At 43.4% G+C, this 27,692-nt stretch overlaps 1 protein-coding gene across 2 annotated transcripts in view; it reads right to left on the reverse strand.

Annotated features, from left to right (window-relative positions):
- Nucleotides 1-27,692, reverse strand: part of GNAL (G protein subunit alpha L) — a 195,374-nt gene that overhangs the window by 55,410 nt on the left and 112,272 nt on the right. For both annotated transcript variants that reach the window (XM_034943391.3, XM_034943393.3), the window contains exon 5: nucleotides 5,592-5,689. In XM_034943391.3, the coding sequence (XP_034799282.2) occupies nucleotides 5,592-5,689 (98 nt within the window). The remainder of the gene's footprint in view (nucleotides 1-5,591; nucleotides 5,690-27,692) is intronic.

Below are 27,692 nucleotides of genomic sequence, written 5' to 3' on the forward strand. Positions count from 1 at the left end.
TTTCGGTTGTTTTCACCTTTTAGTTATGATGACAAATATTGCTATGAACATCCATCTACCAGTTTTTGTATGGAGGTATGTTTTTAATTCTCTTGGGTTTACACCTAGGAGTGGAATTGCTGGGTAATTCGATGTTGAACCTTTTGAGGAACTACTGGATTCTCTTAATTGGCAGCTTGGCCTCCTGAAAGGCCCTAACAATTTCAGCATCACTGAGAGGCCCAAAAGACTCCCATGACTCCTGCCACGGAATAAATGACTTTAAGAGGTCTTAGAATTATTACCTTCTTCATAAGCACTAGGGTTCAAGATGCAATTCTGAGGCTGAGGCAGGAGAATCGCTTGAACCCGGGAGGTGGAGGTTGTGGTGAGCCAAGATCGCGCCATTGCACTCCAGCCTGGGCAACAAGAGCGAAACTCCGCCTCAAAAAAAAAAAAAAAAGATGCAATTCTGTTGAGCAAGGTGACACAGTGACTTACTGTCACACCAAGATTTAAGTCAGAGCTTTTCCAAGAGCAATTTAGATGTAAAGAAAATGGAAAACACGCAGGAATAGTGGGAATCAGCATGGGGAAAGGCGAGTGAGTATGGACCCGTCAAGGAGATGAGGGTTGGCTGTTTCCGTTAATACCACATCAAATACTGGCTCTTGTTTGGTCAGTTCACATATTTCAGATAGCACCGACTGAGCACTGACTTTATTTATTTATTTATTTTTTGAGATGGAGTCTTGCTCTCTTGCCCAGGCTGGAGTACATGGATTTCAGCTCACTGAAACCTCTGCCTCCCAGGTTCAAGCAATTCTCCTGCCTCAGCTTCCTGAGTAGCTGGAATTACAGGTGTGTGCCACCATGCCCAGCAAATTTTTGTATTTTTGGTAGAGACGGGGTTTCACCATGTTTGTCAGGTTGGTCTCGAACTCCTGACCTCAAGTGATCTACCCGCCTCGGCCTCCCAAAGTGCTGGGATTACAGGCGTGAGCTACTGCGCCCGCCCGTTGACTGAGTGCTGACTTTATACAAGAACACCCACCTAGGAGCTGGGCATTTAAATATGAATGAGACACATTCCCTGGGGAATTCAAAACCTAGTAGGCTGAACAAGACACACGAGTCTCGTGGTCTGAGGACTGCACTCTGAGTCATGTCCTGTTACTGGCCTGATTTTGAAATGTCCTTTCTTTTATGAAGTGACGGTGGTGGGAGATGGGAGCAGCTTTTATTTTTTCTAACATCTTATTTGGCAAAGTAAAACAATTTGGCAGCTCTATGTTGGTCTAACAGATTTATTGAAATGTTACTTGTTTTTGAAATCCCTCATCCCTCAATTCCAGAATCTGACCCTAGAGGAAAAACAAGATAGTTATTAGGATGCAAAGGTTATTGCTCCACACGATTCCTATATGTATTAAAATGGGTGAAACGAGCTAAATGGGAGAAGTTACAATTAGCCTAGGATAGTGAGGCCTCAAGGGGGAACCAGTTTCTGTAATTCTGTCAGGCCCAGGGTTCAGAAAGCTGAAACAGAGGCTTTGGCTAAAGGTGTTTTATTCCTGACAAGCCTAGAAGGGAGTCTTGGCCTGAGGCCCTGGGGCCTCGCTCACAAGGCAGTTTTTATCTGTGGCTTTCTGTAATTTGAAAGAATAAATCTAAAAGAAATAGCAGATTTTGGCTGTGGTCTCATCTGTTCCTGGGTAACTGTGATCGTAGGCACCTCTCTAGGTGTCAGTTTCTGTATCAGTCACATTCTAGCAAGAGATAACACTTACCTAGTGCTTACTAAGTGCCAGGCACTATTTTGAGGACTTTGGATATCTACTTATTTAATCCCACAACCATATGAGAATAGATCTTGTTAATTCTCCCATAAAAGTAATTTGCCCAAAGTCTCACACAGTGGTTGGGGGTGGGGCCAGAATCTGAATTCTGATCTGCCTATTGCCAAGCTCACACCATTTCTTTTTCCATGATTTATTTTCGCATATTCTATTTTAAATCAAATTATTAATTCTATCACTACGGTGATGCAGGAATAACTTGTCCATTTTTTTTTTTTACAACAGAAAAATTTCTACTGTGGCATTGAGCAGAACTGTGGTCTCCAAGGCCAGTCTTTGTCCAATAAATACTGAAATACTGAAAAAGGGTGACAGAACGCATATTCCACAACAGCTTCAAATGCAGAGGTGTATGAATTTTAATATTATGAAGAACTGCTTTAGAAATTCCAGTTGCTAGCATTTTCCTGGTATATTCTTCCCACCTCTAAAACACGTGAGTTTAACATAATTCTGTTGTGTCTTTTTATTTTTGAGACAGGGTCTCACTCTGTCGCCCAGGCTGGAGTGTGTGGCACAATGATAGCTCACGGCAGCCTCCAACTCCTGGGCTCAAGGGATCCTCCCACCTCAGCCTCCTGAGTAGCTGGAGGCTGGGACCACAGGCATGTGCCACCATGCCCAGCTTCTGTTGTGCCTTAAATGACTGCTTAATGATTGAAATATTGCAGAAAGAGTGAGTGAGAGTAAGAGGAAAAGATAAAAGGCCTTTTCAGCACCTGCAAGCCTCCCAAGGCTGCTCAGACTGCATTGGAGTTCCCCTGAGAGCCTTTCCAAACTCCCACATCCAAACTGAAAGCAACCAAATAACATGAGAGCAACCACAGAACTGTATTCACAAATGTAAACTCAAGGGCAGGGCCAATTTACAAACATTATTTAAGGAAAATCTTTTTTTTTTTTTTTCCTTGAGACAGAGTTTCGCTCTGTCGCCCAGGCTGGAGTGGAGAGGCGCGATCTCGGCTCACTGCAAGCTCCGCCTCCCAGGATCACGCCATTCCCCTGCCTCAGCCTCCTGAGTAGCTGGGACTACAGGCGCCAGCCACCACGCCCGGCTAATTTTTTGTATTTTTAGTAGAGACGGGGTTTCACTGTGTTAGCCAGGATGGTCTCGATCTCCTGACCTCGTGATCTGCCCATCTCGGCCTCCCAAAGTGCTGGGATTACAGGCGTGAGCCACCGCACCCAGCTATTTAAAGAAAATCTTGAAGGACTTGTCGTGCATGGCAGGAAATAGGACATTTTAAATTTTTTAATTTTCATTTTTTTGAGACGAGCCTTGCTCTGTCACTCAGGCTGGAGTGCAGGTGTACAATCTCGGCTCACTGCCACCTCCGCCTCCCGGGTTCGAGCGATTCTCCTGCCTCAACCTCCCGAGTAGCTGGGATTACAGGTGTCCAGCACCACGCCCGGCTAATTTTTGTATTTTTAGTAAAGATGAAGTTTTCACCATGTTGGCCAGGCTGGTCTTGAACTCCTGACCTCAGGTGATCCACCCTCCTCGGCCTACCAAAGTGCTGGGATTACAGGCATGAGCCACCATGCCCGGCCAGGACATTTTAAATACTTTTTTCATTAATTAAAAATTTTCATGAGTAAATACTTTCTTTAGTGTATAATGGAGGTGGCTAACCCTTTCTACGGTCCTCTGAGGGTGTTTGCAGCAGGTGTGTGCTACATTCTCGATGCTTTACTATACTTTGCCTTGCCAAGAGCGCTCACCACATGCCTGCGGACTGAGCGTGGGACATCCCGTCCTTGGACAAGGTAAGAAGGAGGTTAAGTACAATCTTACTAGGACCATCAGCCCTCCTCCTTCCGGGTCTCTCCAGCATCTGGCCCGGACGACCTGTGCCCTCTGCTGGGCACTCCCTCTCTCCCAGATGTGCTGTGAGGCTCTTCCTTGTCTGAAGCTGAACTTTCTCAGGCCCAGAGCCCTCTCCTCTCTGCGGGCACTCCTCGTGTGCTCTGGATTCCCAGGCTCTGCATACCATCAGTAGCTGATGACCGGTACACTGGGGCCATCTGCCTCTCTTCCGAGCTCCAGGCTCTGACAACAGACTGACTGCTCGATGCCTCCACATGGCTCTCCATTTGGCATCTCAAACTCAACTTCTCCAAATCAGAGCTGGATCTCTTCCCTAAGTCTCCTAGATGTCCCCTTTGCAGTAAATGGCACCGTGGTTCACCCTGTACCCTCCTGGATCCCTTTCCTCATTAAGTCCACTAGCTAGTTCTGCCCTTCAGTTTCCAGCACTCACCTGCATGGCTACCCCAGCCCAACCCAAGGCACCCCACAGGGTCTCTGCCTTCTGCATTCTGCTTTCCCTGACAACCTCATGCTTGGAGCCTATGGCTGGGATGGCTGGTTGCTGTAGCTGAAAGAAAACCCAAGTTCCTTGCTGTGGTCTTCAGCCCTGGGGGTGTCTGGCCCCACTGACCTCCCTCACTTCTTTATGAGCACTCTTTCTTTCCCCAACCATGCTTAGTGTCTCCTCCTCCTCCTCTTCCTTCCCCCCTGCCGCTCCTCCTCCTCCTCTGGCCCTTGCCATGGGCCCCTTGGAGCCTGGCTCTCTGGGCTTCGCTGGGTGCTTGAGGCCCATCCCATGGGGGATGGTGACTGGAAGTAGAACCTAGTAAGCAGGAGCTTGGGCCAACACAACCACTCCCTCCTGGAAATCAACATTCACAATGCAGCTCCACTGATTGGTTCCAAATACTATGAATTCCCAGATTTTATGCTATGGAATCTCTTCTATGTATATGAATTTTTAGAGTTTAGAGATTTAAAATGTAAAATTTTTTATTTCTTGCTATCCACAGCTTTACATAAAACAACTAGTCAACTACAATTTTTAATTATCAAAACAGCAAACATATCTAGAACTTCTTAATAATTTAACATTGTTCTAAGGACCATTATTTTCTAATAGCAATAGAATATATCTAACATAGCAAAACAAAATGGAAAAGTAAGTGTTTCAGGGAAAAACAATGAGCCAGTCCTGGCACCAGTGTCCTTTTCCTTTTTTTTTTTTTTGAGACAGAGTCTCATCTGTCGCCCAGGCCAGAGTGCAAGGGCACAATCTCGGCTCACTGCAACCTCCGCCTGCCAGGTTCAAGTGATTCTCCTGCCTCAGCCTCCCGAGTAGCTGGGATTACAGGCGCCCACCACCACGCCTAGCTAATTTTTGTATTTTTAGTAGAGATGGGGTTTCACCATGTTGGCCAGGCTGGTCTCGAACTCCTGACCTCAGGTGATCCGCCTGTCTTGGCCTCCCAAAGTGCTGGAATTACAGGTGTGAGCCATCGGGCCCAGCCTTCTGGTATACTTCTAATGTGTACAGAATGATCACATTACTTTAAGAGCCTGGCCTTGATCAAAAGGTTCGTATTATTTTAAAATATAATTTGAGGCCCCTGCTCCAAAATCAAAACCTAACAATAACCATGGAAGTTCACTTTAACTTACCAATATGCATATAGCTCTATGTAAAAGTCAAAAAATGAAGAGAACTGAAAACAATCAGGACAAAATGAACGAAACTTTCTGGTTCTCAGAAACATTGATTCTTACTGGATTTTCAATTTTCCATCTACTAAACATGTCTCATTTTAAAAGTTGATTTCTGTCATAAAAGGTTAATTATTCATTCCTTGCACTCAAGAAACTTCATACTGAGAAGGCAGCATAATCATGCATGCAATCATATTCTTCAAAGGGCCCTGCAACTTGTACAGGACACAACTTACTATTGTGCACAGTCAATCAGCTGGTATTCGTTGGATCTCTCAAAGCATGCCTTCACGCCTTCATCGTCCCAAAGTTTTTTCACATGGTCAAAGAATTCCTAAAGTTTGAAAGAGTTACAAATTAAAAAAAAAAAAGTGTAATAACCTTTTAAAAAGTTAAAAGGAAAAAGAAACTGCAAAAACTGTTTTTTGCAAGTAGCATTCAGATTTTCTTTGTGGAAGTCTGCATAGTAAAATGCACCGACTCTATGTTTAGTGTGATAAAAAATGTATGCATGCATGTTATCATTACTCAAGTCAAATTGCAAAAGTTTTTTTTTTTTTTTTGAGACACAGTCTCGCTCTGTCACCCAGGCTGGAGTGCAGTGGTGCCATCTTGGTTCACCGCAACCTCCGCCTCCCAGGTTCAAGCGATTCTCCTGCCTCAGCCTCCTGAGAAGCTGGGTTTACAGGCACATGCCACTGTGCCTGGCTAATTTTTGTATCTTTAGTAGAGGCGGGGTTTCACCATGTTGACCAGGCTGGTCTCGAACTCCTGACCTCAAGTGATCCTCCCACCTCAGCCTCCCAAAATGTTTGGATTACAAGCGTGAGCCACCATGCCTGGCCCAAAATAGTTTTATCATTCTGGAAAGTCCCCCAAAATGCAAATTACGTCAAAGTTAATACCATATGTTAGCTATAAATACAATTAACAGCATAATTCTAAAGTATTTAGAATTCAGTAACTTAACTCATTGAACCCTCATCTCAGCAATGAAAAAAACATGCATATTATAAGGACAAGTTTTGTCTTAGCTTCTGCCTTTTACGTTTTCTATGTGAGTTATGATTAGGAATGGACATGGTTGAGTAGATGGATTAAATTTGGCCCAGACATATTAGGTACATAAAAAAGGAACTTTAAAAATTACACTTTGGGGATGATAATTTATTTCTTTTTTCGTTTAAAAAAACTAGGAGTTAAGTGTGAATTGTAATTTTTCGTTCATTCCAGAGCCATGAGGTCACTGTGCTCAACTTCACCTATTATTATGGCAAGCAAGATGCTCTGAAAGAAGAACATTTTTCATCTCAAAAGTAAATGAACGGCTTATGAATTCATATTGGTAATATTACCCAAAAGGGCTATGGAAGCAAATAACTACATTAGTAGCTAAACACAAAAGAAGTTACGTAAATGTTCACAAAACACTTTGGGGGGATATTCACGCCCTTCCCACGGCAGTGATTTGCCTGCCTGTGATCTTCAGGGTTCTCAGGCTCCATGGCCTGTCCCAGTGACTCCTCCTTCATGCTTATCAGCTGCCACATTTCTAGGAATCAACACAGATTCCTTGGAGAAAAAAAGAAGGACTGGCACTTTTTCTTAAGGACTCACAATTCCATACAAAGGTGGATCCAAGCACTGTGAGGGGTTTAATGCTCACAATTTGGAAGGCTCTCTTTGAAAAAACAGATGCAAAATGATGAATACAAAATTAGGTATAAATCCTTGGAAGGGGAGTACAAGTGAGGCACCCAGAGTGTAGGCTTTATTAGCGTTTAGAAAATCCAATTCTGATTTCACAGTATCAGGGACAATCTTGTAAGTTATGGCGTAGTCTATATCTGTATCTGTCTGTCACCATTATCAACAAACCCAAATGGTTCCCAGTTGACAAAAAAAGAGACATTCTCCCCCTGAAGGGGGTGGCTAAAGCTCTCAGTTTTCATCTTGTCTCCCTAGGTTTATGTTTCCTTCTGGAATCTTCCTCTGATGCTCCCATTAACCCAGTAAAGGAGTTTGTAGGTTTCCTTAAAAAGATTTCCTTCGAAGAGCCATCCAAGTCCATACACACACACACGTCACACACACACATGTGTAAAGATCAATCCTGCATTATGCCGTTATCAAGATGGCCATGAAGAGAGTGACATCGCTGCCTCATGGTGATGGATCTTCCAGTTGCCAGCTCTGGGCACCTGATATGTCTGGACACGACAGACGTATGATATATAAAAACTATAGACTCATGCTACATTGAAACAAATTTAACTGGATTTACCCAAACACAGGAACCACAGACACCAGATTTTATAAAAGTTCACATAAGAGTTATTCACTATAATAGATTTCCAAATGGAATTAAAAACGACCAAGACTGGAGTAATTAATCTAAATTTGGTCAAAAAAAAAAAAAAAAGAAAAAAAAAAAAGAAAAACAATATTGCTCCAGGCCCTGCAGGGCAGAAAGGGCTCCAAACCGTGTGGGGTACGGTCGTGTGGTCACCCTACTACCCAACCAGCCATGGAAGTGAGCCCACACGGTGCTGACCCCAGAGCTAACAGGCATGTGGCTAGAGGTCAGTGAGAGGGTTGAGAAATTGATCTTTTTAATTTTTAACTTTAATTTTTTGAGACGTGGTCTCACTCTGCCCCTTCTCACAGGCTGGAGTGCAGTGGTGCAATCTGGGTTCACTGCAGCCTTAACCTCCCGAGCTCAAGCAATCCTCCTGCCTCAGCCTCCCAAGTAGCTGGGACTACACCTGCGTGCCACCACGTCTGGCTAATTTTTGTATTTTCCTAGAGACGGCGTTTTACCATGTTGCCCAAGCTGGTCTCCAACTCTTAGGCTCAAGCGATCCTCTGCCCTCAGGCTCCTGAGCAGCGGGGACGACAGGTGTGTACCACAATATCCAGCTAATTTGTTTGTTCGTTTGTTTGTTTTGAGATTTGGCGGTGGGGGGGATGGGAAGGGAGGTCTCATGTTGCCCAGGTTGGTCTCGAACTCCAGGCTCAAGTGATTCCACAGGCGCGCCCACCACGCCCCGCCTGAGAAACCCCATCTTGAGTAGGCCCGAAGCCGGGCTGTGGAAAGCCAGGCGCGCTAAGCCCCTGGGCCTCTCCGGAGCCGCCCTCGCCCCGCGCCTGCGGTGCCACACGCATCCGCCGCTCTGCACGCACAAGACCTCCTGGCAGGCGGAGGAGAAACTGAGGCTCCTATCAGACGCCCTTGCTTTTCGACTTACTTAGCACCCGTGAAACGGAGGCCTACGGAGTGGCAGCCATGGCCTGGGCGCGTTCTGGCCACCGGGCCACACTGGATGCCGGCCTGGCCTCGCCAGAGGGCGGATGTGCGCTGCAGGGAGGCGGGAGGCCCTTGTGCTTCAGCCCTTGGTGAGCTGGAAAGGGAGGACATTCTAGCTCTGAAGCATTTACTGGGGCCCCTGCTCAGGGACCTCCCGGCTCCCTCCTGCAGAAACATCAGTATCACCGCCCCACCTGCCTCTGCAAACAGCGCACCCCCGCAGCTCCCCAGCTTGGAGGCCCTGCCCAGCGAGGCTGGGATCCTCAGCGCCCCCAGGCCTCAGCTCATTCCTTCAGGCTTCGGCTTCTGCTGTTTTCTCATTTCCTTCGCAATACCCTTTCTCATTTTGCGTTAATTTCCTGCATGTCACAGTAAGGGCCTTACTCACATGATAATCCCTATTTAAAATAGTTCTTACGTAGTTCTTATTTTGTCGAGGGTACTGTGCACAGTACTTTAACACATGATCGCATTTAACTCTCACAAAACTGGAAGAGGTGGCTGTTATCACTGTGCTCAGAGAAGTTAAGTAATCCACCCAAGGGCACACAGCAGGTAATAGCAGAATATCTTATTCCACTGCCTGTGTTTTTAACCAGTATGCATACTGCCACCTTTTATTATATATATATTAAATCATCTTCTATTCTTTAGTTTTCTACTGTGTTTCTTTAAAACCACTATTTTAGAAAAACCACTCTTCGCTGGATAAAGTACAGGGGATCTCATACAAGGGTACCTTGTTAAAGCAACACAAGACACTCATGAGGATTCCCACAGGTCTGTAAAGCTCAGTAACTTCTGTGGTCCTTCCACGATTCACAAATACATTGCAAAGATGCCAAGTGTAAATTCAGCTCATGGGATAAGGCTTAATGTCCTGTGGTTGGGTAAGATTCACTGGTGAGGACTGGAACTGCTTTATAGGCGACAAAACTCTAGGTTTGAGCTGAAGCCTGAGAGAATTACAGAGAAGTGCTTGAACCAAGAATGAAGATACAGAATTTCTGGAGCATGTGTTGATAGCAAGAGTAAAACAGGGATTGTAGGCACTGTGATTTTTAAGTAGGTGATTTAGATAACACTGAAGAAACACAAAAGCGACAACAATCTCTCTTCACTTCGACTTCCTCATGGGTAAACATGTCGGACTAGCATACAGCTAAGTCCCCATGATGCCACATATTTACTTTTTAAAGGGTTCTAAAAACTTCATGGTGAATTCCAGGGCTGTTGTTGTGATTGTTACTTCAATGTTTTACATGGAAAAGTTTCAAACTTATAAAAATAGAATGAATCTCCAGGTACCCATTACTCAGGTTCCACATTTATCAACACATGGCCAATTTCTTTTCATCCATATCTCATCCACTTTTACACTGCTTTTATTATTTTGAAACAAATATTTTATTTATAAGGCAGCATATCATGTTATTTCAACATTATTTCTAAAACATAAAGACTTTTAAAAAATAGCCGTAATACCATTATCTCAACTAAAAAATACATAAACACATAGAAAAGGATTCTGCGAAGTCATTAAATATTTAGCCAGCCAGTGAAGCTTCTTAAGGTATAATTAAACATTTGTTCAGAGCTAGGCTAGGATTCTGATAGGGATCAAAATACGCCACCCCCAATTATGTGACACTGGCATATTGATTATTTTGAGCTGAAGGCAAATGAGAAACAACAGATATAAGAAGAGCTGTCTGCTCTCCCCCTTTCTGCCTAAAAAAGAGCATAAATATCCCCCACCCTGTACTAGGATAAGAGTGACCTTTATCACAGAGACAGAGAGCTGTCACCAAGATGAGTCTGCATAAGCAAACCTTACTAAAATAGCCCTTTCTCACAATTATATCAACCCTAGGAGCCCAAATCCCCTTTCATTTGTAGTCACTTCTTCCACAATTTGTCACCCTTTGTTAAAATGGTATACAAGCTCCCAACTCTAACTTTTTTTTTGTATGTTCCACTTCTTTTCTGTGATGCCCCTGTGCATATAAAATTAAAAACATTAATAAAATTTGTATGTCTTTTCTCTTGTTAATTTGTCTGTTGTCATTTTAATTCACAGGCTCTAGTTTTTTTCCTTCCCTATAGATCTCATACATTTTAAAAAACAACGGAGAAATTAATATGAAGAATAATTTCAGTATGTCTACATTAGCAACTAAGATGAATAATACTAAATAAAAATAATTTCAGGGTTTTTTTGTGTGTGTATGTGTCTGAAAAGAGTAATTCACAGTAAAATGTAACCTGTTTTTGACATCTGAGGGTATATAAAAACTGAAAGCATAAAAAGAAAATTACTAAGTTAAATTTCTTAATTTTTTCTGTATTACTGAATATGAGAATTGCCATGTGATCTTCATATGTTCAGCAACTGATATATGTGAATATTTGTTATTTATATTCAAAGGGATTTCAGTTATATAAAATAAAAATAATGATACCAAGTTTAAACCTATTTTTTAAAAGCAAGGCTTTAAAATTTTGAAGTACAATTTTGATTTTTAAATCAACATTTAAACTAAAATTAAAAAAAATTAAAGTTGTAATGACTCTATTTCATATTGACAACATTTTCCTTCTGATACTGCTATCTACGACTACCTTTATATTGAAAGTATACTCAAAGATAACATGAAATTCTCAGATGAGTAAAAAAAAGTTTTTTGCTTTTAAATTCTTCTTAATTACTTTAAAATGCAAACAAACAGATGACAATAAGAAGTGTAAGAATAACATTTCTTGCATAATTTCTGTGCTAATATAACACAGTCAAATGACTTTTTGGTTACACTGACATTTGGGATACATTTTTCATTTTGAAATAAAAATCAAAGAGCTATTTCCCATCACTTGACGTGAGCGTGGTGCCGTCTGTCTGGCGGCTGTGGGGTCAGGCCGCCCTGCTCCCACTCGCCATGCTGGGGGTGGCCGGTGGTCCACACTGAGCCCTGCCCTGTGGGCTGGTGGACCATATCCCTGGGTTGAGTGTGAAAATGTTCCCAACGTTCGCACAATATTCTTTCTAGGGTGACTTATGAAAAATACTTCTAATTTTAGTGTCGGGAATACTCTTGCATTTCTCAAGCAACTGCTTTTTACATTTTATTATTCATTTTTAATCTGTGGATCCTGTGACTTTCCTACTGCTTTCATTTACGTCACTGAGTTCACTGCGTGAAAGCTTAGAAACCAAGTTTCAGGGTGCGTCCCGGCACGTGTGAAGGCCTCGGTCAGACACACTGAGCAGTAACTTCACTGCGGTTCCACAAAACTCACTCTCCCCGTTCCTGCCTTCATCCTCCCACATTTTCAGTTGCTTTATTAACTTGTATTGTAACTTTGTGAGCAGCACTAAATCCTTTCTGGACCAAGTGGAAGCACTCACAGTCGTTTAAGTTGTTTAATGTAACCTTTTACGGGAACCTAGTGAATAATGTCCACCACTGTAATCACATGAGCCTTAGAAACAGGCAGTTTCAGGACAGTATCCATTTAAATTGAATTTTTTAAAACTCGAGTTTAGGTCTGATACATTTACAATACACCTACTCAATTTTATCCCTTGGATAACAGAATGAGCTAGTAGGTATCCGTTGTTTCTTTTTTCAGGTATCTGGTGAATATCAAGTTAAAAGTCTGGATATGTTATTTTGTTATTTTACAGTGTTATAACACTATGATTTTGTTATGTATAATTTCTGTCCATCCTGAAATTTAATGTTACACAGTTTATCTAAAATTCTCCTCTGCCTCCTGGGTTCAAGCCATTCTCGTGCCTCGGCCTCCTGACTAGCTGAGACTACAGGCAGGAGCCACCACACCCGGCTAATTTTTTTTTTTTTTTTTTAATTTTTAGTACAGATGGGGTTTTGCCACACTGGCCAGGCTGGCCTCAAGTGATCCGCCCGTCTCAGCCTCCCAAAGTGCTGGGATTACAGGCATGAGGCATAGTGCCTGGCCAGTATATCTAAAATTCTATTGAGGAACAGTTTTCAGAAACCACGTTAAAAAAAACTTCACAAATGGGTTGTGCGTGGTGGCTCATGCCTGTAATACCGACACTTTGCGAGGCTGAGGCGGGCGGATCACCAGAGCCCAGGAGTTCGAGACCAGCCTGGCCAACATGGTGGAAGCCCGTCTCTACTAAAAATACAAAAATTAGCCCGGTGTTGTGGCACGCACCTGCAATCCCAGCTACTCGAGAGGCTGAGACAGGAGATCACTGGAACCTGGGAGGTGGAGGTTGCAGTGAGCAGAGAACTCCAGCCTGGGCGACAGAGCAAGAAATCTGTCTCAAAAAACACAACCAAACAAAAAAGAAAACTACACGAAAACAAGCCAATTAAAAGCCTTTGCAGTTCCTGAGGGGAAAGCATCTTTCCTAGCGAGAAGCGTGATCGCCACAGGCAACAAGTTCAACAACTAAGCAACCGCATGAGGTTAACGTTTACCTTAGCATTTACCGAGTGCCCAGGCAATGTTCTGAGATCCTAGGTACAAGGTCTATCTGTCTCAAACAATCCTGCTGTGCAGGTAATTCAATGACAACATGAGAACCATCGAGAATACTTCATAAAACTGCTTAAGTTCACTTGACTAGGAAGTGGTCAAACCTGGATTCAAAAGCATGCTCTGAGGCTGGCTAGCTTCCCTGTTCTCTGCTCAATAGCAGTTCCTTGGGTATAAGAGACCAGTGAGGACAAGTACAAATTTGCAATATACCCCACACATCTATTTTTCCCTCAGGACTTAGCCTACTTCAATTATTATTAGTGTCATGTTTAAACAACTTTTTGAGTATACTATATATGCCATAAATTCATCCATTTATAAAGTCATGCAACCACCAACACCCAGGTTTTAGAATTCCTCTATCACACGAAAGGCGCCTCATCCTCCTTTGGAGCCAAGCCGTGCCACCACCCCAGGCCCCAACCACCACTCAGTTCCTTCTGTCTCTATAGTTTTGCCTTTTCTAGAAACTTCATGTAAATAAAACCATAGTCTTTTCTGACTGGCTTCTTTCACTTAGCACATTTTTGAAATTCATCCATTTTGTTATGTACATTAACAGTTTGTTCTTTTTTTTTTTTCTTTTGAGACAGCGTCTCACTCTGTCGCCCAGGCTGGAGTGCAGTGGCACGATCTTGGCTCACTGCAACCTCCGCCTCCCAGGTTCAAGAGATTCTCCTGCCTCAGCCTCCCCAGTAGCTGGGATTACAGGTGCCCACCATCAGATCCAGCTAATTTTTGTATTTTTAGTAGAGACAGGGTTTCACTGTGTTGGCCAGGCTGGCCTTTTTAAAAAAAATTAGAGTGGCCGGGTGCGGTGGCTCATGCCTATAATCCCAGCACTTTGGGAGCCCGAGGCAGGTGGATCATGAAAGGAGATCGAGACCATCCTGACTAAAATGGTGAAACCCCGTCTCTAATAAAAATACAAAAAAATTAGCTGGGTGTGGTGGCGGGTGCCTGTAGTCCCAGCTACTTAGGAGGCTGAGGCAGGAGAATCGCTTGAACCCAGGAGGCGGAGGCTGCAGTGAGCTGAGATTGTGCTACTGCACTCCAGCCTGGGTGACAGAGCAAGACTCGGTCTCAAAAAAATTAAATAAATAAAAAATAAAAAAATTGCTGAGTTCTATTCCATTTTATGGATATATCATGTTTCATTTATCCATTCACCAGCTGATGGGCACTTGGGTTATTTCCAGTTTTTGACTATTGTGAATAGTGCTTCTAGGACTATTTGTGTAAAAGTCTTAGTATGGACATTTATTTTTATTTCTTTTGGGCAGGATGGGAATTGCAGGTTTTATGGTAAGTGAACGTTTAAGTTTTAAAAATTGTCAAAATGTTTTCCATGGTGGTTGCACCATTTTGCATTGTCAAGAGCAATGTTTAGGGGTTCTAGTATTTGCACATCCTCACCAGTGCTTGGCTTCGTTTTCTTAATTTTAATTATTCTAGTGGGCATGTAGTGGTATCTTGTTGTGGTTTTAGTTTGCATTTCCCTAATGATGAATTACGTTGGCTATCTTTTATGAAACTGTTGGCTCAACAATTGTTTTCTTATTATTGAGTTTTTTAAAAATAAAAGTAAGAGATTACAACAAATAGTCTGGATTAAAATCCTTTATCAGCTATAGGTTTTGCAAATATTTTCTCCCAAATTTGCATTTTATTTTTCTTAAGTATTTTTTGATGAGCAAAGTTTATTTTTTTATTTAAAACATTTAAAAATATATAATCTGATATGGTTTGGAACTGTATCTTAGCCTAAATCTCATGTTGAATTGTAATCCCCAATGTTGGAGGTGGGGCCTGGTGGGAGGTGACTGGATCATGGAGGCGGACTTCCCCCTCGGTGACTTAGTGCTCGTGAGAGCTGCTTGTTTGAGCACTTCTCTCTTTCTCCTGCTGTGGCCAGGTAAGACATGTCTGCTTCTCCTTCGCCTTCTGCCATGATTCTAAGTTTCCTGAGGCCTCCCCAGAAGCAGAAGCCGCTTTGCTTCCTGTACAGCCTGCAGAACTATGAGTCAATTAAATCTCTTTTCTTCATAAATTACACAGTCTCAGCTATTTCTTTATAGCAGTGACTATAAAGAAATATATAAAGAATGGACTAATACATAATTGACACATAATAACTTCATATTTATGGGGTATAATGTGGTGCTTCAATGAGTATATACATAGTATAATGATCAAATCTGGGTAACTACTATCTCTATCACTTTAAATATTTATCATTTCTCTGGGGTGATAATATTCCAAGTCTGCTCTTCTGGCTAACTTGAAATATACACTACATTATTATTTGCTATAGTCACTCTACTGTGTAATAGAACGCCCAAACTTATTCTTCATGTCTAACTGTAACTCTGTACCCATTGATCAGCTTCTTCCAATTCCCTCTCCTCTACTTTCCCCTCTCCAACCTCTGGTAACCACTTCTACTCTCTACTTCTATGAAATCAACTTTTTTTTTTTTTTTTTTTTGAGATGGAGTTTCACTCTTATTGCCCAGGATGGAGTGCAGTGGCGTGATCTCGGTTCACTGCAACCTCTGTTTCCCGAATTCAAGTGATTCTCCTGCCTTAGCCTCCCAAGTAGCTGGTATTACAGGCATGTGCCACCCCATGCCCAGTTAATTTTGTATTTTTAGTACAGACAGCGTTTCGCCATGTTGGTCAGGCTGGTCCCCAACTCCTGACCTCAAGTGATCCACCTGCTTTGGCCTTCCAAAGTGCTGGGATTACAGGTGTGAGCCACTAGTGGCACCTGGCCAAGATCAACTTTTTAAGACTCCATATATGATGAGACCATATGGTGTTTTGTTTTTCATTTTTTTCTTTTTCTTTTCTTTTCTTTTCTGAGACAGAGTCTTGCTCTGTCGCCCAGGCTGGAGTGCAATGGAATGATCTCTGGTCACTGCAACCTCTGTCTCCCAGGTTCAAGCAATTCCCCTGCCTCAGCCTCCCAAGTAGCTGGGATTACAGGCACCTGCCACAATGCCTGGCTAATTTTTTGTATTTTTGATAGAGACGGGGTTTCACCATGTTGGTCAGACTGGTCTCGAACTCCTGTTCTCAGGTGATCCACCCACCTCAGCCTCCCAAAGTGTTGGGATTCCAGGCATGAGCCACCGCGCCCGGCCCAGTGTTTTTCTGTGCCTGATGAACAAAGTTTTAAATTCTGATGTCCAATTAATCCATTTTTTTCTTTTAGAGTTTATCCTTTTTTTTGTGTTCTATCAAAGAACTATTTGCCTACCACTTAGTAAAAAATATTTCTTCCATTTTTTTTCTTAAAGTTTATTGTTTTCAGCTCTTACATTTAGGTCTATGATCCATGCAAATTAGTTTTTGGGTATGGTGTAAGGAAAGGGTCAATATTCACTTTTTTTCCATAGGGATATCCAGCTTCTCCTGAACATTTAGAGAAAAGACTACCCTTTCTCCTTGAATCCTTAGTACCTCTGGCTCTCTTTTAAAATTGTTTTTAATTTTTAAATTTGCTTTAGACACAGGGTCTTGCTCTGTTCCCCAGGCTGGAGTGCAGTGGTGCAATCACAGCTCGCTGCAGCCTCGACCTCCTGGGCTCAAGCCACCCTCCCATGTCAGCCTCCTGAGTAGCTGGGACCACAGGCACATGCCACTGCGCTTGACATCTCTCTTAAAATGGACCATATGAAGGTGGATCTGTTTCTGAATTCTCAATTCTGTTCCACTGATCTCTAGCTCTCTCCTCATGCTAGCACTATACTGTCTTGATTATTGTGGCTTTCTAGTAAGTCTTCAAATTAGGCAGTTCTAACTTCTCCAACTTTGTTCTCCTTTTCTAACATTGTTTCGGCTATTCTAATAAAATAATTAGGTATTTTCATCAGGGAAAAAAGATTCAAAGAATTACGACTTTAGTCTTTGCTTCCAGACAAGCCTCTAAGTCTTTTGAATTTTTGCATAAATTTTAGCATTAGCTTGTCAATTTTTATAAAAAAGCCTGTTGGTATTTTGATTGGGATTACATTGAATCTATGGGTCACTTTGAGAAGAAATGCCACCTTAATGAGTTGTGTAATCCATGAACATAATTGAACATGTTATTTCTCTACTTACGTCTTTTTTTTTTTTTTTTAAGATGGAGTCTCACCCTGTCGCCCGAGCTGGAGCGCAATAGAGTGATCTCGGCTCACTGCAACCTCCACCTCCCGGGTTCCACCAATTCTCCTGCCTCAGCCTCCTGAGTAGCTGGGATTACAGGTGTGCGCCACCATGCTCGACTAATTTGTTGTATCTTTAATAGAGATGGGGTTTCAGCATGTTGGCCAGGCTGGTCTTGAACTCCTGACCTCGTGATCTGCCTGCCTTGGCCTCCCAAAGTGCTGGGATTACAGGTATGAGCCACCACACCTGGCCTACTTACATCTTATTTAAATTATCTCAATAATGATTTGTAGTTTTCAGCATATAGATTTTTTACATCTGTTAAATTTTTTTCCAAGTAAACTTTTTTGGATGTTATTTATTTCTTAATTTTTTTTTTTTTTGAGACGGAGTCCCACTCTGTCACCCAGGCTGGAGTGCAGTGGTGCAAGCTCGGCTGACTGCACCTCCGCCTCCCAGGTTCAAGTGATTCTCTTGCTTCAGCCTCCGGGATTACAGGCATGCGCCACCACGCCCAGCTAATTTTTGTATTTTTAGTAGAGACAGGGTTTCACCATGTTGGCCGGGCTGGTCTTGAACTCCTGACCTCAGGTGATCCGCCCACCTTGGCCTCCCAAAGTGCTGGGATTACAGGCGTGAGCCACCGCGCCCAGCCTGAATGTCATTTTTAATGTTCATGTTTTATAAATTTCATTTTTCAGATTTTTTTCATTTCTAGTGCCCAGAAATACAATTGATCTCTGTATTTGTTCCTGTGTCCTGCAAGCTTGCTAATTTCACATATTAATTCTCTCAAGATCCTTGAGGCCTGGGGCAGAAACAGAATTCCCTGCAGGTTCCCAAGTACAGGAAGATGAAGCCAAGGGACCTTCATAGCCCCCCAGGGCCAGTTGCAGGATTTCTACTGCTTTTACTCATTTTTTCAAAGATACTTGAAGATTTGTCTAGGGATGCTATCTTTTATTTCCAAATTATAACCTCACAAAACAACTGTGGAAAGTATAAACTTTTACTAACCAGGTCCCACAGTACAGAATTAAATAAATCGAGTCTCCAGTGATGGAACATAGAATTTTCCTCAAGTATTTTTTTTCCCACAAAATTAATTTTTTAGCTTTTGACTTTTCACAATACTCCCACTCATAGACCTAAGATTCTCTCTGTAAAATCCTAATTCTCTAAGAAAGCTGTGCACTTGCAGCATGCCAAAGAGACTCACAAGAGAAACTTATTTGTGTGGGAACAGAAATAAAATAATTAGGTATTTTCATCAGGGAAAAAAGATTCAAAGAATCACGACTTTAGTCTTTGCTTCCAGACAAGCCTCTAAGTTATCTGACAAAAATTCTCCTTGGAACATCAAGCTTGAATTATGTAACATTTTAGGGTATTACTCTTATTCTTGGTCTTTTTAGTCACTCCGTATCCTTTCTGTTTTACCTGTTGAGAAGCAAAATGGAGAAAGGAGATCCCTTTTTGGGGGCAACAAGGTTAAATTTAAAGCAAATATCTGTAAAGGTGGGCTTGCTATATTCTTGCTGACAGTGACTATAGAATTAAATATATTTTTCTGTTGGCAAATTTTAGTGTAAAACACACCGTTTCTAATGAGAAGGCATGAAATAATGTTTATGGCAATTTGAGCATAGATTTTGGTATCTGAGTGCTGGGGTTCGAATCCCGGCTGGGGTGGGTGGGTTCTTAGGTCCGACTGCTGACAGTTAACAGTTTCCTCGCCTGGTCCAAGGGATAATCCAGTATTCCTGGGCAGAGGCTGGTGCTAAGGCCAGGACTGACCAGTTCACAGCTCACAGGGGAAGGTGGGTGGGGCAGAAAGGAGGAGAGTCTGTGAGGGGCGAGGGGCAGGAGGACATGGTGAAAGAGGCTGGAAAGACAAAGGAGAAGCGAGTGGGGGTGCGGGGATGTGGTGTCAGGGAGGACAAGCACAGCCGTGGGGCAGTCAAGAGTGTGGCGATCAGCCGTGGGGAGGGCTGCGCTGGGGCCGTGGGACGGTCCAGGAGGCTCCTTTGGCGGCTTTGGGTGCAATGAAGGCACCCAGGAATGTGGCGTTGTGGCTTTTGGGAAATGTGGCAAGGCCCGGATTTCAATGGTGGGGCAGGGGAGCAACACATGGTAAGTAAAGGAAATTCTAGAAACGTCTACAGAACACCTGCATGTGGAGAGCACCACATTAAGTCCTGGTGCAGAAGAGAGAAGGGGGCACAGGTTCTGAGCTGCAGGAGGGGCTGTGCTCAGATCATAAGCACGATGGGGTGTGGGGGGCGGCCCAAGGGCACTGCATTCAGAACTGAGCTTCAACCACACCCACAGATTCCTGGATTTGTTCTCAGCCTTCAGACCCTTCAGGAACGGCCCAAGAAAATGTGACTTGTCCAGGCCAATGCACTTATAGCCAGCGTGGATGGAACAGAAGGGCAACAGATGACTAGGAAAAATATGCCACAGGGAAGAAAAGGGGCAGCAGAATACTGCCATAAACAACATGAGATGCAGCTCTGAAATGTACCTGAGGGGCTGCGTGCTGTAAACCAAGCCTCAGTCCTCTGTGGGGTAAGGGGATGCTAGTGACCCACCACTGGACAGCCCCTCCCTGCAGGCTCCGGGCTGAGTTTTCCAGGTGACGAGCTGGGACTGGTCCAGCCATATGCAGCCCCACTGGGACCAACAGCTCACACCTGCCAGGCAATGTGCAGGCCTGTGATCTCTGTGTTATCAATGGGCAGATGTACTTGCACCCAACACCATAAAATTAGCTGATAGTGTCCTAATTGGGAACCAACAAGGGTTTTTTTGAGACAGGATCTCACTCTGTCACTCAGGCTGGAGCGCAGTGATGCAATCTCGGCTTACTGCAACCTCCGCCCCTTTGGGCTCAAGAGATCCTCCCACCTCAGCCTCCTGAGTAGCTGGGACCACAGGCGCACACCACCACGCCTGGCTATTTTTTTGTATTTTTAGTAGAGACAGGTTCTCGCTATGTTGTCCAGCCTGGTTCTGACAACTCCTGAGCTCAAGCAATGCATCTGTCTCGGCCTCCCAAAGTGCTGACATTATAGGCGTGAGCCACCCCGCCCAGCCAAGGGTTTTTGTTCTATTGAGCTTTTGTTCTGAGAAGGTGCAGCCCCTAGCTCTGGGGAACCTCAGTGGCTACAGGAAGCTCAACACCTGCACTAGCTTAAAGGTATGAGGGGATTACAATTTCCACATACATATAAAAGGAAAGATTTCAAAGGCAGCCACTGAGCCCCTCTGTAATTCTGCAGTAGCTGTAAGTCTGTCAACAAATAACTGACATAAAAGGGAAAGAATATTGTCCAAAGAAATTCAAACACCTTGTAATTCTATACTTGTGGTTTGCACTAGATAATCTTAAATATTTCTTCCAGTTCTTGGACTCAAATATTTCAAGTTTTACATTTTCCCTCTTTCTATTTTTTGTTTGTTTGCTTTTTTTGAGACAGAATCTTACTCTGTTGCCCAGACTGGAGTGCAGTGGCTTGATCTTGGTTCACTGCAACCTTTGCCTTGTGGGGCCCAGTGAGTCTCATGTCTCAGCCTCTCGAGTAGCTGGGATTACAGATGTATGCCACCATGCCTTGCTAATTTTTGTAGTTTTAGTAGAGACGGGGTTTTGCCATGTTGGCCAGGCTGGTATCCAACTCCTGGCCTCAAGTGATCCACCCACCTCAGCCTCTTTCTATTTTTTCATGTCACAGCTTTATTGAGATATAATTTATATACCATACAATTCAACAATCTTAAGTGTAGAATTCAATGGTCTCTCTAGAATATTTGTAGAGTTGTGCCTTCATCACCACCATCAATTTTGGAACATTTTTATCACCCAGAAAAGCAATTCTGCATGACCCATTAGCAGACACTCCTCATTTCTCCTCCCCCAGCCTCCTGCTTTCTTCCTTTTTTTTTTTGAGATAGAGTCTCGCTCTGTCACCCAGGCTGGAGTGCAGTGGCACGATCTCAGCTCACTGCAACCTCCGCTTCCCAGGTTCAAGTGATTCTCCTGCCTCAGACTCCTCAGCAGCTGGAATTGCAGGTGCATGCCACACACTATAGAATTAAATATATTTTTCTATTTAATTTAGGTGTTTTCTATTTAAAACACCTAGCTAATTTTTGTTTTTTAGGTAGAGACAGGGTTTTGCCATGTTGGCCAGGCTGGTCTTGAACCCCTGACCTCAGGTGATCTGCCTGCCTTGGCCTCCCAAAGTGCTGGGATTTACAGGCATGAGCCACCGTGCCTGGCCCCTCCTTTCTGTCTCTACAAATTTGCCTATGCTGGACGTTTCCTATAAATGGAGTCACACAGTATGTGGCCTTTTGTGACTGGCTTCTCTGACTTAGCATGACGTTTCTAAGGGTCATCTCTGATATGGCATGTGTCAGCACTTCAGTCCTTGTTATTGCCGAACGGCATTCCATTACATGGATCGGACACATTTGTTGATCCATCTGTCATTTGATGAACATTTAGGCTGTTTCTACTTTTTGGCTATTATTGAGTAATGCTGCTATAAACATTCGTGTGCAAGTTTTAGTCTTGATGTATGTTTTCATTCCGTTTGGATACATGCCTGGGAATGGGACTCCTTTCTTTCCCAAGAGAAACATCTGGATCTATATATATTACAAGAGTTTCTAGTTGGAATTAGTCACTCAACATGATTAATTCCTCTCTGAACATTTAATAACTTCAATAAAAGCTCTACTATTTATCCTATCCAGGTGGGTAGCATGGCAGATGTTACATGAGGGTAACACTTATCTAACTTTCTAATGCGTTTCAGATTTAAATTCGCACAGAGATAGTCCCAACATTCTTGGAATTCCTGACAATTCCAAACAATCAAATAAGAAAGCCCCAAAGCCTGGCTTATACCTCTTCCTGGCCTTCTGCTCCAGCCACAGCCACTTTCTGAGCTTCCTGGGCCACACTGTGAGGGAAGAGGGACAGCAGTAAAATGGGCAGAGGCGCTCTTTTGCTTTGGAGCTTGGAGTGCAGGGTGAGTGATTGGAGGAGAGGAGAGTCTGGGGAGAGTGGCGATTCCTTCCACTCCCTGCAGAGTGACTCAACCAAAGTAAGGCCTGTCATTCACCGATTCACTCAGCAAATATTTATCATGGTCCTGGAATGGGTAAGAAGACCTGTGAGGGTAGAGTAGGGACAAACAAAGTCTTTAAAAAAAAAAAAAAAAAAGAAGGCTAGGCTGGACAAGGAAGTGTGGTTTCTCCTGTGTGATGAGGGTCACCAATGACATTCAGGCTGCTTTCAGGGGACCTTGGTCCTCATCTGACCTGGCTCATCATTAGCACCTGACAGGGCTGACCACACCCTCCCCGTGAAACACTGTCTTGGCTTTCAAGACATCATGGCCACTTTTGCTCAGGGTTCACTGCTGGCTCCCTCTCTTCCCACAGCCTCCTAATCCTAGAGGGATCCAGGGTTGGTGCTGGGTCCTCCTCTCTATGTAAGCTCACTTCCTTGGCGATCTCCACTTTGTGGCATGCACACCATGAATATACTAGTGACTCCAAATGGACATCTCCAGCTTAGGCCTCTCCTCTGAATTCTGGACTTGCACATCCAATTGCCTGCCTGACATCACTGCTTGAATTCAACAGGCAACTACAACTCAGCAAGTGCCAAACAGAACTCTTAATCTTCCTCCTCAAACCTGCTCCACCTGCGGTTTTCCCCCCGGCCCGGCTTAGGCCAAACTCCTTGGAGACATCCCTGTGATCTTTAAGGAAATACTCTTGGCTGTACCTTGAGAATCTATCCAGATTCTGATTCTCCCACTGCTAAATTCCTGACTGAAGCCATCATCATCTAGTCCACGCAGTTATGGCCACAGCCTCCTATCTGGTCTGTTCCCACCCTTCTCACCACAGTCTATTCCACTCAGCAGCTAGTGAATCTTTGAAACCATAAGTCAAATCGCATTACAGGTGGGCTCAAAACAATCCAATGATTACTATGCAGCTGTAAAAAGAATGAGACCATGTCCTTTGCGGGGACGTAGAGCTGGAGGTTATTCTTTTCTTTCTTTCTTTCTTTTTTTTTTTTTGAGACAGAGTCTCGCTCTATCACCCAGGCTGGAGTGTATTGGCACAATCTCCACTCACTGCAACCTCTGCCTCCCAGGTTTAAGCAATTCTCCTGCCTCAGCCTCCCCAGTAGCTGGGACTACAGGCGTGCGCCACCATGCCCGGCTAATTTTTGTATTTTTAGTAGAGACGGGGTTTCACCATGTTGGCCAGGCCAGTTGTGGTGACTCACGCCTGTAATACCCGCACTTTGGGAGGCCGAGGCGGGCGGATCACTTGAGGTCAGGAGCTCGAGCTGCAGGTTATTTTTAGCAAACTAACACAGGAACAGAAAACCAAATAACACATGTTCTCACCTATAAGTGGGAGCTAAATGATGAGAACAAATCATTTCTATGTAACAAATCCGCACATGTATCCCTGAACTTAAGATAAAAGTTAAAAAAAAAAAAAAAGAGTACTTCACAATATTGAGAAGGCCCTTGGTATTCTTCAGCCCTGCTTCCCTTTCACCAACCTCCCTCAACAGAAGGACGTCTATGTGAATATCAAAGTGGAAGGACAGTTAATGGGCCGCAATGCTGGGCACACAGTTTCTTTCTTCCTTCGAATTCTTTTTCCTCTAATACTCACTGTTCGTGAGAGGGGTAACCTATCTCTCACTATATACAAAAATCGACTGAAGATGGATTACAGGCTTAATTGTAAGACTTGAAACTATAAAAATACTAAAAGGAATCCTAGGGAAAACTCTTCTGGACATTGGTCTAGGCAAAGAATTCATGACTAAGACCTCAACAGCAAATGCAACGAAAACACAAATAGACAAATGGGACTTAATTAAACTAAAAAGCTGCTGCACAGCAAAAGAAATAATCAGCAGAGTGAACAGACAACCTGCAGAATGAGTGAAAATATCTGCAAACTCTCCATCTGACAGGGGACTAGGTCCACAATTTATAAAAATCTCAAACAACTTTAAAAAACCCCCAAATAATCCCATTAAAAAGTGGGCAAATGACATGAATAGACACTTTTAAAAAGAAGACATACAAATGGCCAACAAGCATATGAAAAAATGCTCAACATAACTAATCATCAGATAAATGCAAATTAAAACCACAATGAGATATCATCTTATAGCAGTCAGAATGGCTATTACTAAAAAGACAAAAAATAACATGCTGGGGAGAATGGAGAGAAAAGGGACACTTATACATTGTTCTTAAGAATGTAAATTAGCACAACTTCTATGGAAAACAGTATGGAGATTCCTCAAATAATCAAAAATAGAACTACCATTCTATCCTGCAATCTCACTACTAGGTATATATCCAAAGGAAAAGAAATCATGTCAAAAAGATACCTACACTCATATGTTTATCACAGTGATATTCACAATTGCAAAGATATGGAATCAACCAAAGTGCTCACCCATGGATGATTGGATGTGGTATATATACACGCAATAGAATACTTTTTGGCCATAAAAAAGTGAAATCACGTCTTTTGCAGATACATGGAGGGAACTGGAGGCCATTATCTTAAGGAAAACAATTCAGAAACAGAAAAACAAACACCACATGTTCTCACTTACAAGTGGGAGCTAAATAATCAGTATACAGGACATAGAGTGTAGAATGATGGACACAGGAGACTTAAAAGGGTGAGGGGGTTGGTGGGGGGTAGATGATGAAAAATTACTTAACGGGTACAACGTACATTATTTGGGTGATGGATATACTAAAAACTCAGACTTCACCACTACACAATATCTCCATGTTCCACTCAAGCTGCACCTGTACTTTACCAGTACACAATATCTCCATGTTCCATCCAAATTGCACGTGTACCTCACCACTACACAGTATCTCCATGTTCCATTCAAATTGCACCTGTACTTCACCACTACACAATATCTCCATGTTCCACTCAAACTGCACCTGTACTTCACCACTACACGATATCTCCATGTTCCACTCAAATTGCACCTGTACTTCACCACTACACAATATCTCCATGTTCCACTCAAATTGCACCTGTACTTCACCACTACACAGTATCTCCATGTTCCACTCAAATTGCACCTGTACTTCACCACTACACAGTATCTCCATGTTCCATTCAAATTGCATCTGTACTTCACCACTACACAATATCTCCATGTTCCACTCAAATTGCACCTGTACTTCACCACTACACAATATCTCCATGTTCCACTCGAATTGCACCTGTACTTCACTACACAGTATCTCCATGTTCCACTCGAATTGCACCTGTACTTCACCACTACACAGTATCTCCGTGTTCCACTCGAATTGCACCTGTACTTCACCACTACACAGTATCTCCGTGTTCCACTCAAACTGCACCTGTACTTCACCACTACACAGTATCTCCGTGTTCCATCCAAACTGCACCTGTACTTCACCACTACACAGTATCTCCGTGTTCCATCCAAACTGCACCTGTACTTCACCACTACACAGTATCTCCGTGTTCCATCCAAACTGCACCTGTACTTCACCACTACACAGTATCTCCGTGTTCCATCCAAACTGCACCTGTACTTCACCACTACACAGTATCTCCGTGTTCCATCCAAACTGCACCTGTACTTCACCACTACACAGTATCTCCATGTTCCATCCAAACTGCACCTGTACTTCACCACTACACAGTATCTCCGTGTTCCATCCAAACTGCACCTGTACTTCACCACTACACAGTATCTCCGTGTTCCATCCAAACTGCACCTGTACTTCACCACTACACAGAATCTCTGTGTTCCATCCAAACTGCACCTGTACTTCACCACTACACAGTATCTCCGTGTTCCATCCAAACTGCACCTGTACTTCACCACTACACAATATCTCCATGTTCAAAACTGGTAACAAAAAACCCCAAGCAACCCAATGCTACAATCCAAGTGTCCATGGGTGGAAGAATGGATAATGGAAATGCAGTCTAGACACACAATGGAGTATCATTCATCCTTACAAAGGAAGGCAGTTCTGACACATGCTACAACATTGATGAAGCTTGAGGACTTTGTGCTAAGTGACATAAGCCTGTCACAGAAGGACGAATACTGGATGATTCCACTTACATAAGTCAAATTCATAGAGACAGAAAGTAGAAGCATCGTTGCCAGGGGCTGTGGGGAGGAAGGAGTTGGGAGTTGTCTCATGAGCACAAAGTTTCATTTTGGGAAGATGAGAAAGTTCTGGAGATGGATCTTGGTGATGGTTGCACAACAGTGTGAATGTTCTATGCCACAGAAGGTGCACTGAATAATGACTAAGATGGTAAAATTTATGTTATGTGTATTTTATCACAATAAAAGAATATATTATGAAAACAAAACAAAAACAATCCAGTACTTTCCATCTCCAAGTGAAACCTAAAGCCTCTCATCATCTGACTTCCCCATTCCCTGGCTCCCTCTCTGATTCCCCTCCCCACCCAGCCTGGCTCACTCTTCTCCAGGCACACAGCCCGGGTACCTCTCGAACTCGAGAGCCTGCCTCCTTGGGCCACTGCCGTGCCCTTCCCTTCTACCAGCTTCTGCTCAGATGCCACATCCTCCGCAGCCCCGGAGAAAATGGCAACTCCCTGCCACCCTGCAGTCCCTACCCCGCTTTATTCTTCTTTCCCACCCACGCATCAGCCATCAACACACTGTGTGCTGATTTTCTTATTGGTTTGTTTCTCCTAACAGAGACTCAGCTTCATAAGAAGCTTTTAATTCATAGTAGCTAGAATTACGCCTGGTATAGAAATATGCAGTCACCAGTTTTGGAATCTGTGGATGGATGGGAAGTCACTGGGGGTTTGGATGAAGAGAATCCCAGAGCTCTGCTTCAGGACCATGAGTGCAGAGGTCAGGGATGTGGACTAGAGGGTGAGCCACTGCCTGCAACAAGACTGGTCTCAAGAGTATGGTGATGAGTGTGTTTCGAAATCAAGAAGTACGCCTGGGTGTAGGGCGGCAGTGGGGTGGAATTCAACCACATCACCAAGGCAAAAGCAAGAAATCATGAGGAGCAAGCACTGGTGGACAGCTCCCTTCCAACCAGTTCAGGTAATCCAGTAAGGACTTGACAACATTTCCCAGGACTGTCCATGACTTGAGGAACTCCGTAAACAGAGTGGTTTCAGTTCTTACCCTCTCATCAGTCTTTTAGGGCCAAACAACAAAATAAGTGGCCAGCAAAAGGATTTTCGGGCGAAGTTCGTAAGGAGCATACTCT

This window comes from Pan paniscus, chromosome 17 (assembly GCF_029289425.2).
Source record: "Pan paniscus chromosome 17, NHGRI_mPanPan1-v2.0_pri, whole genome shotgun sequence".
NCBI lineage: Eukaryota > Metazoa > Chordata > Mammalia > Primates > Hominidae > Pan > Pan paniscus.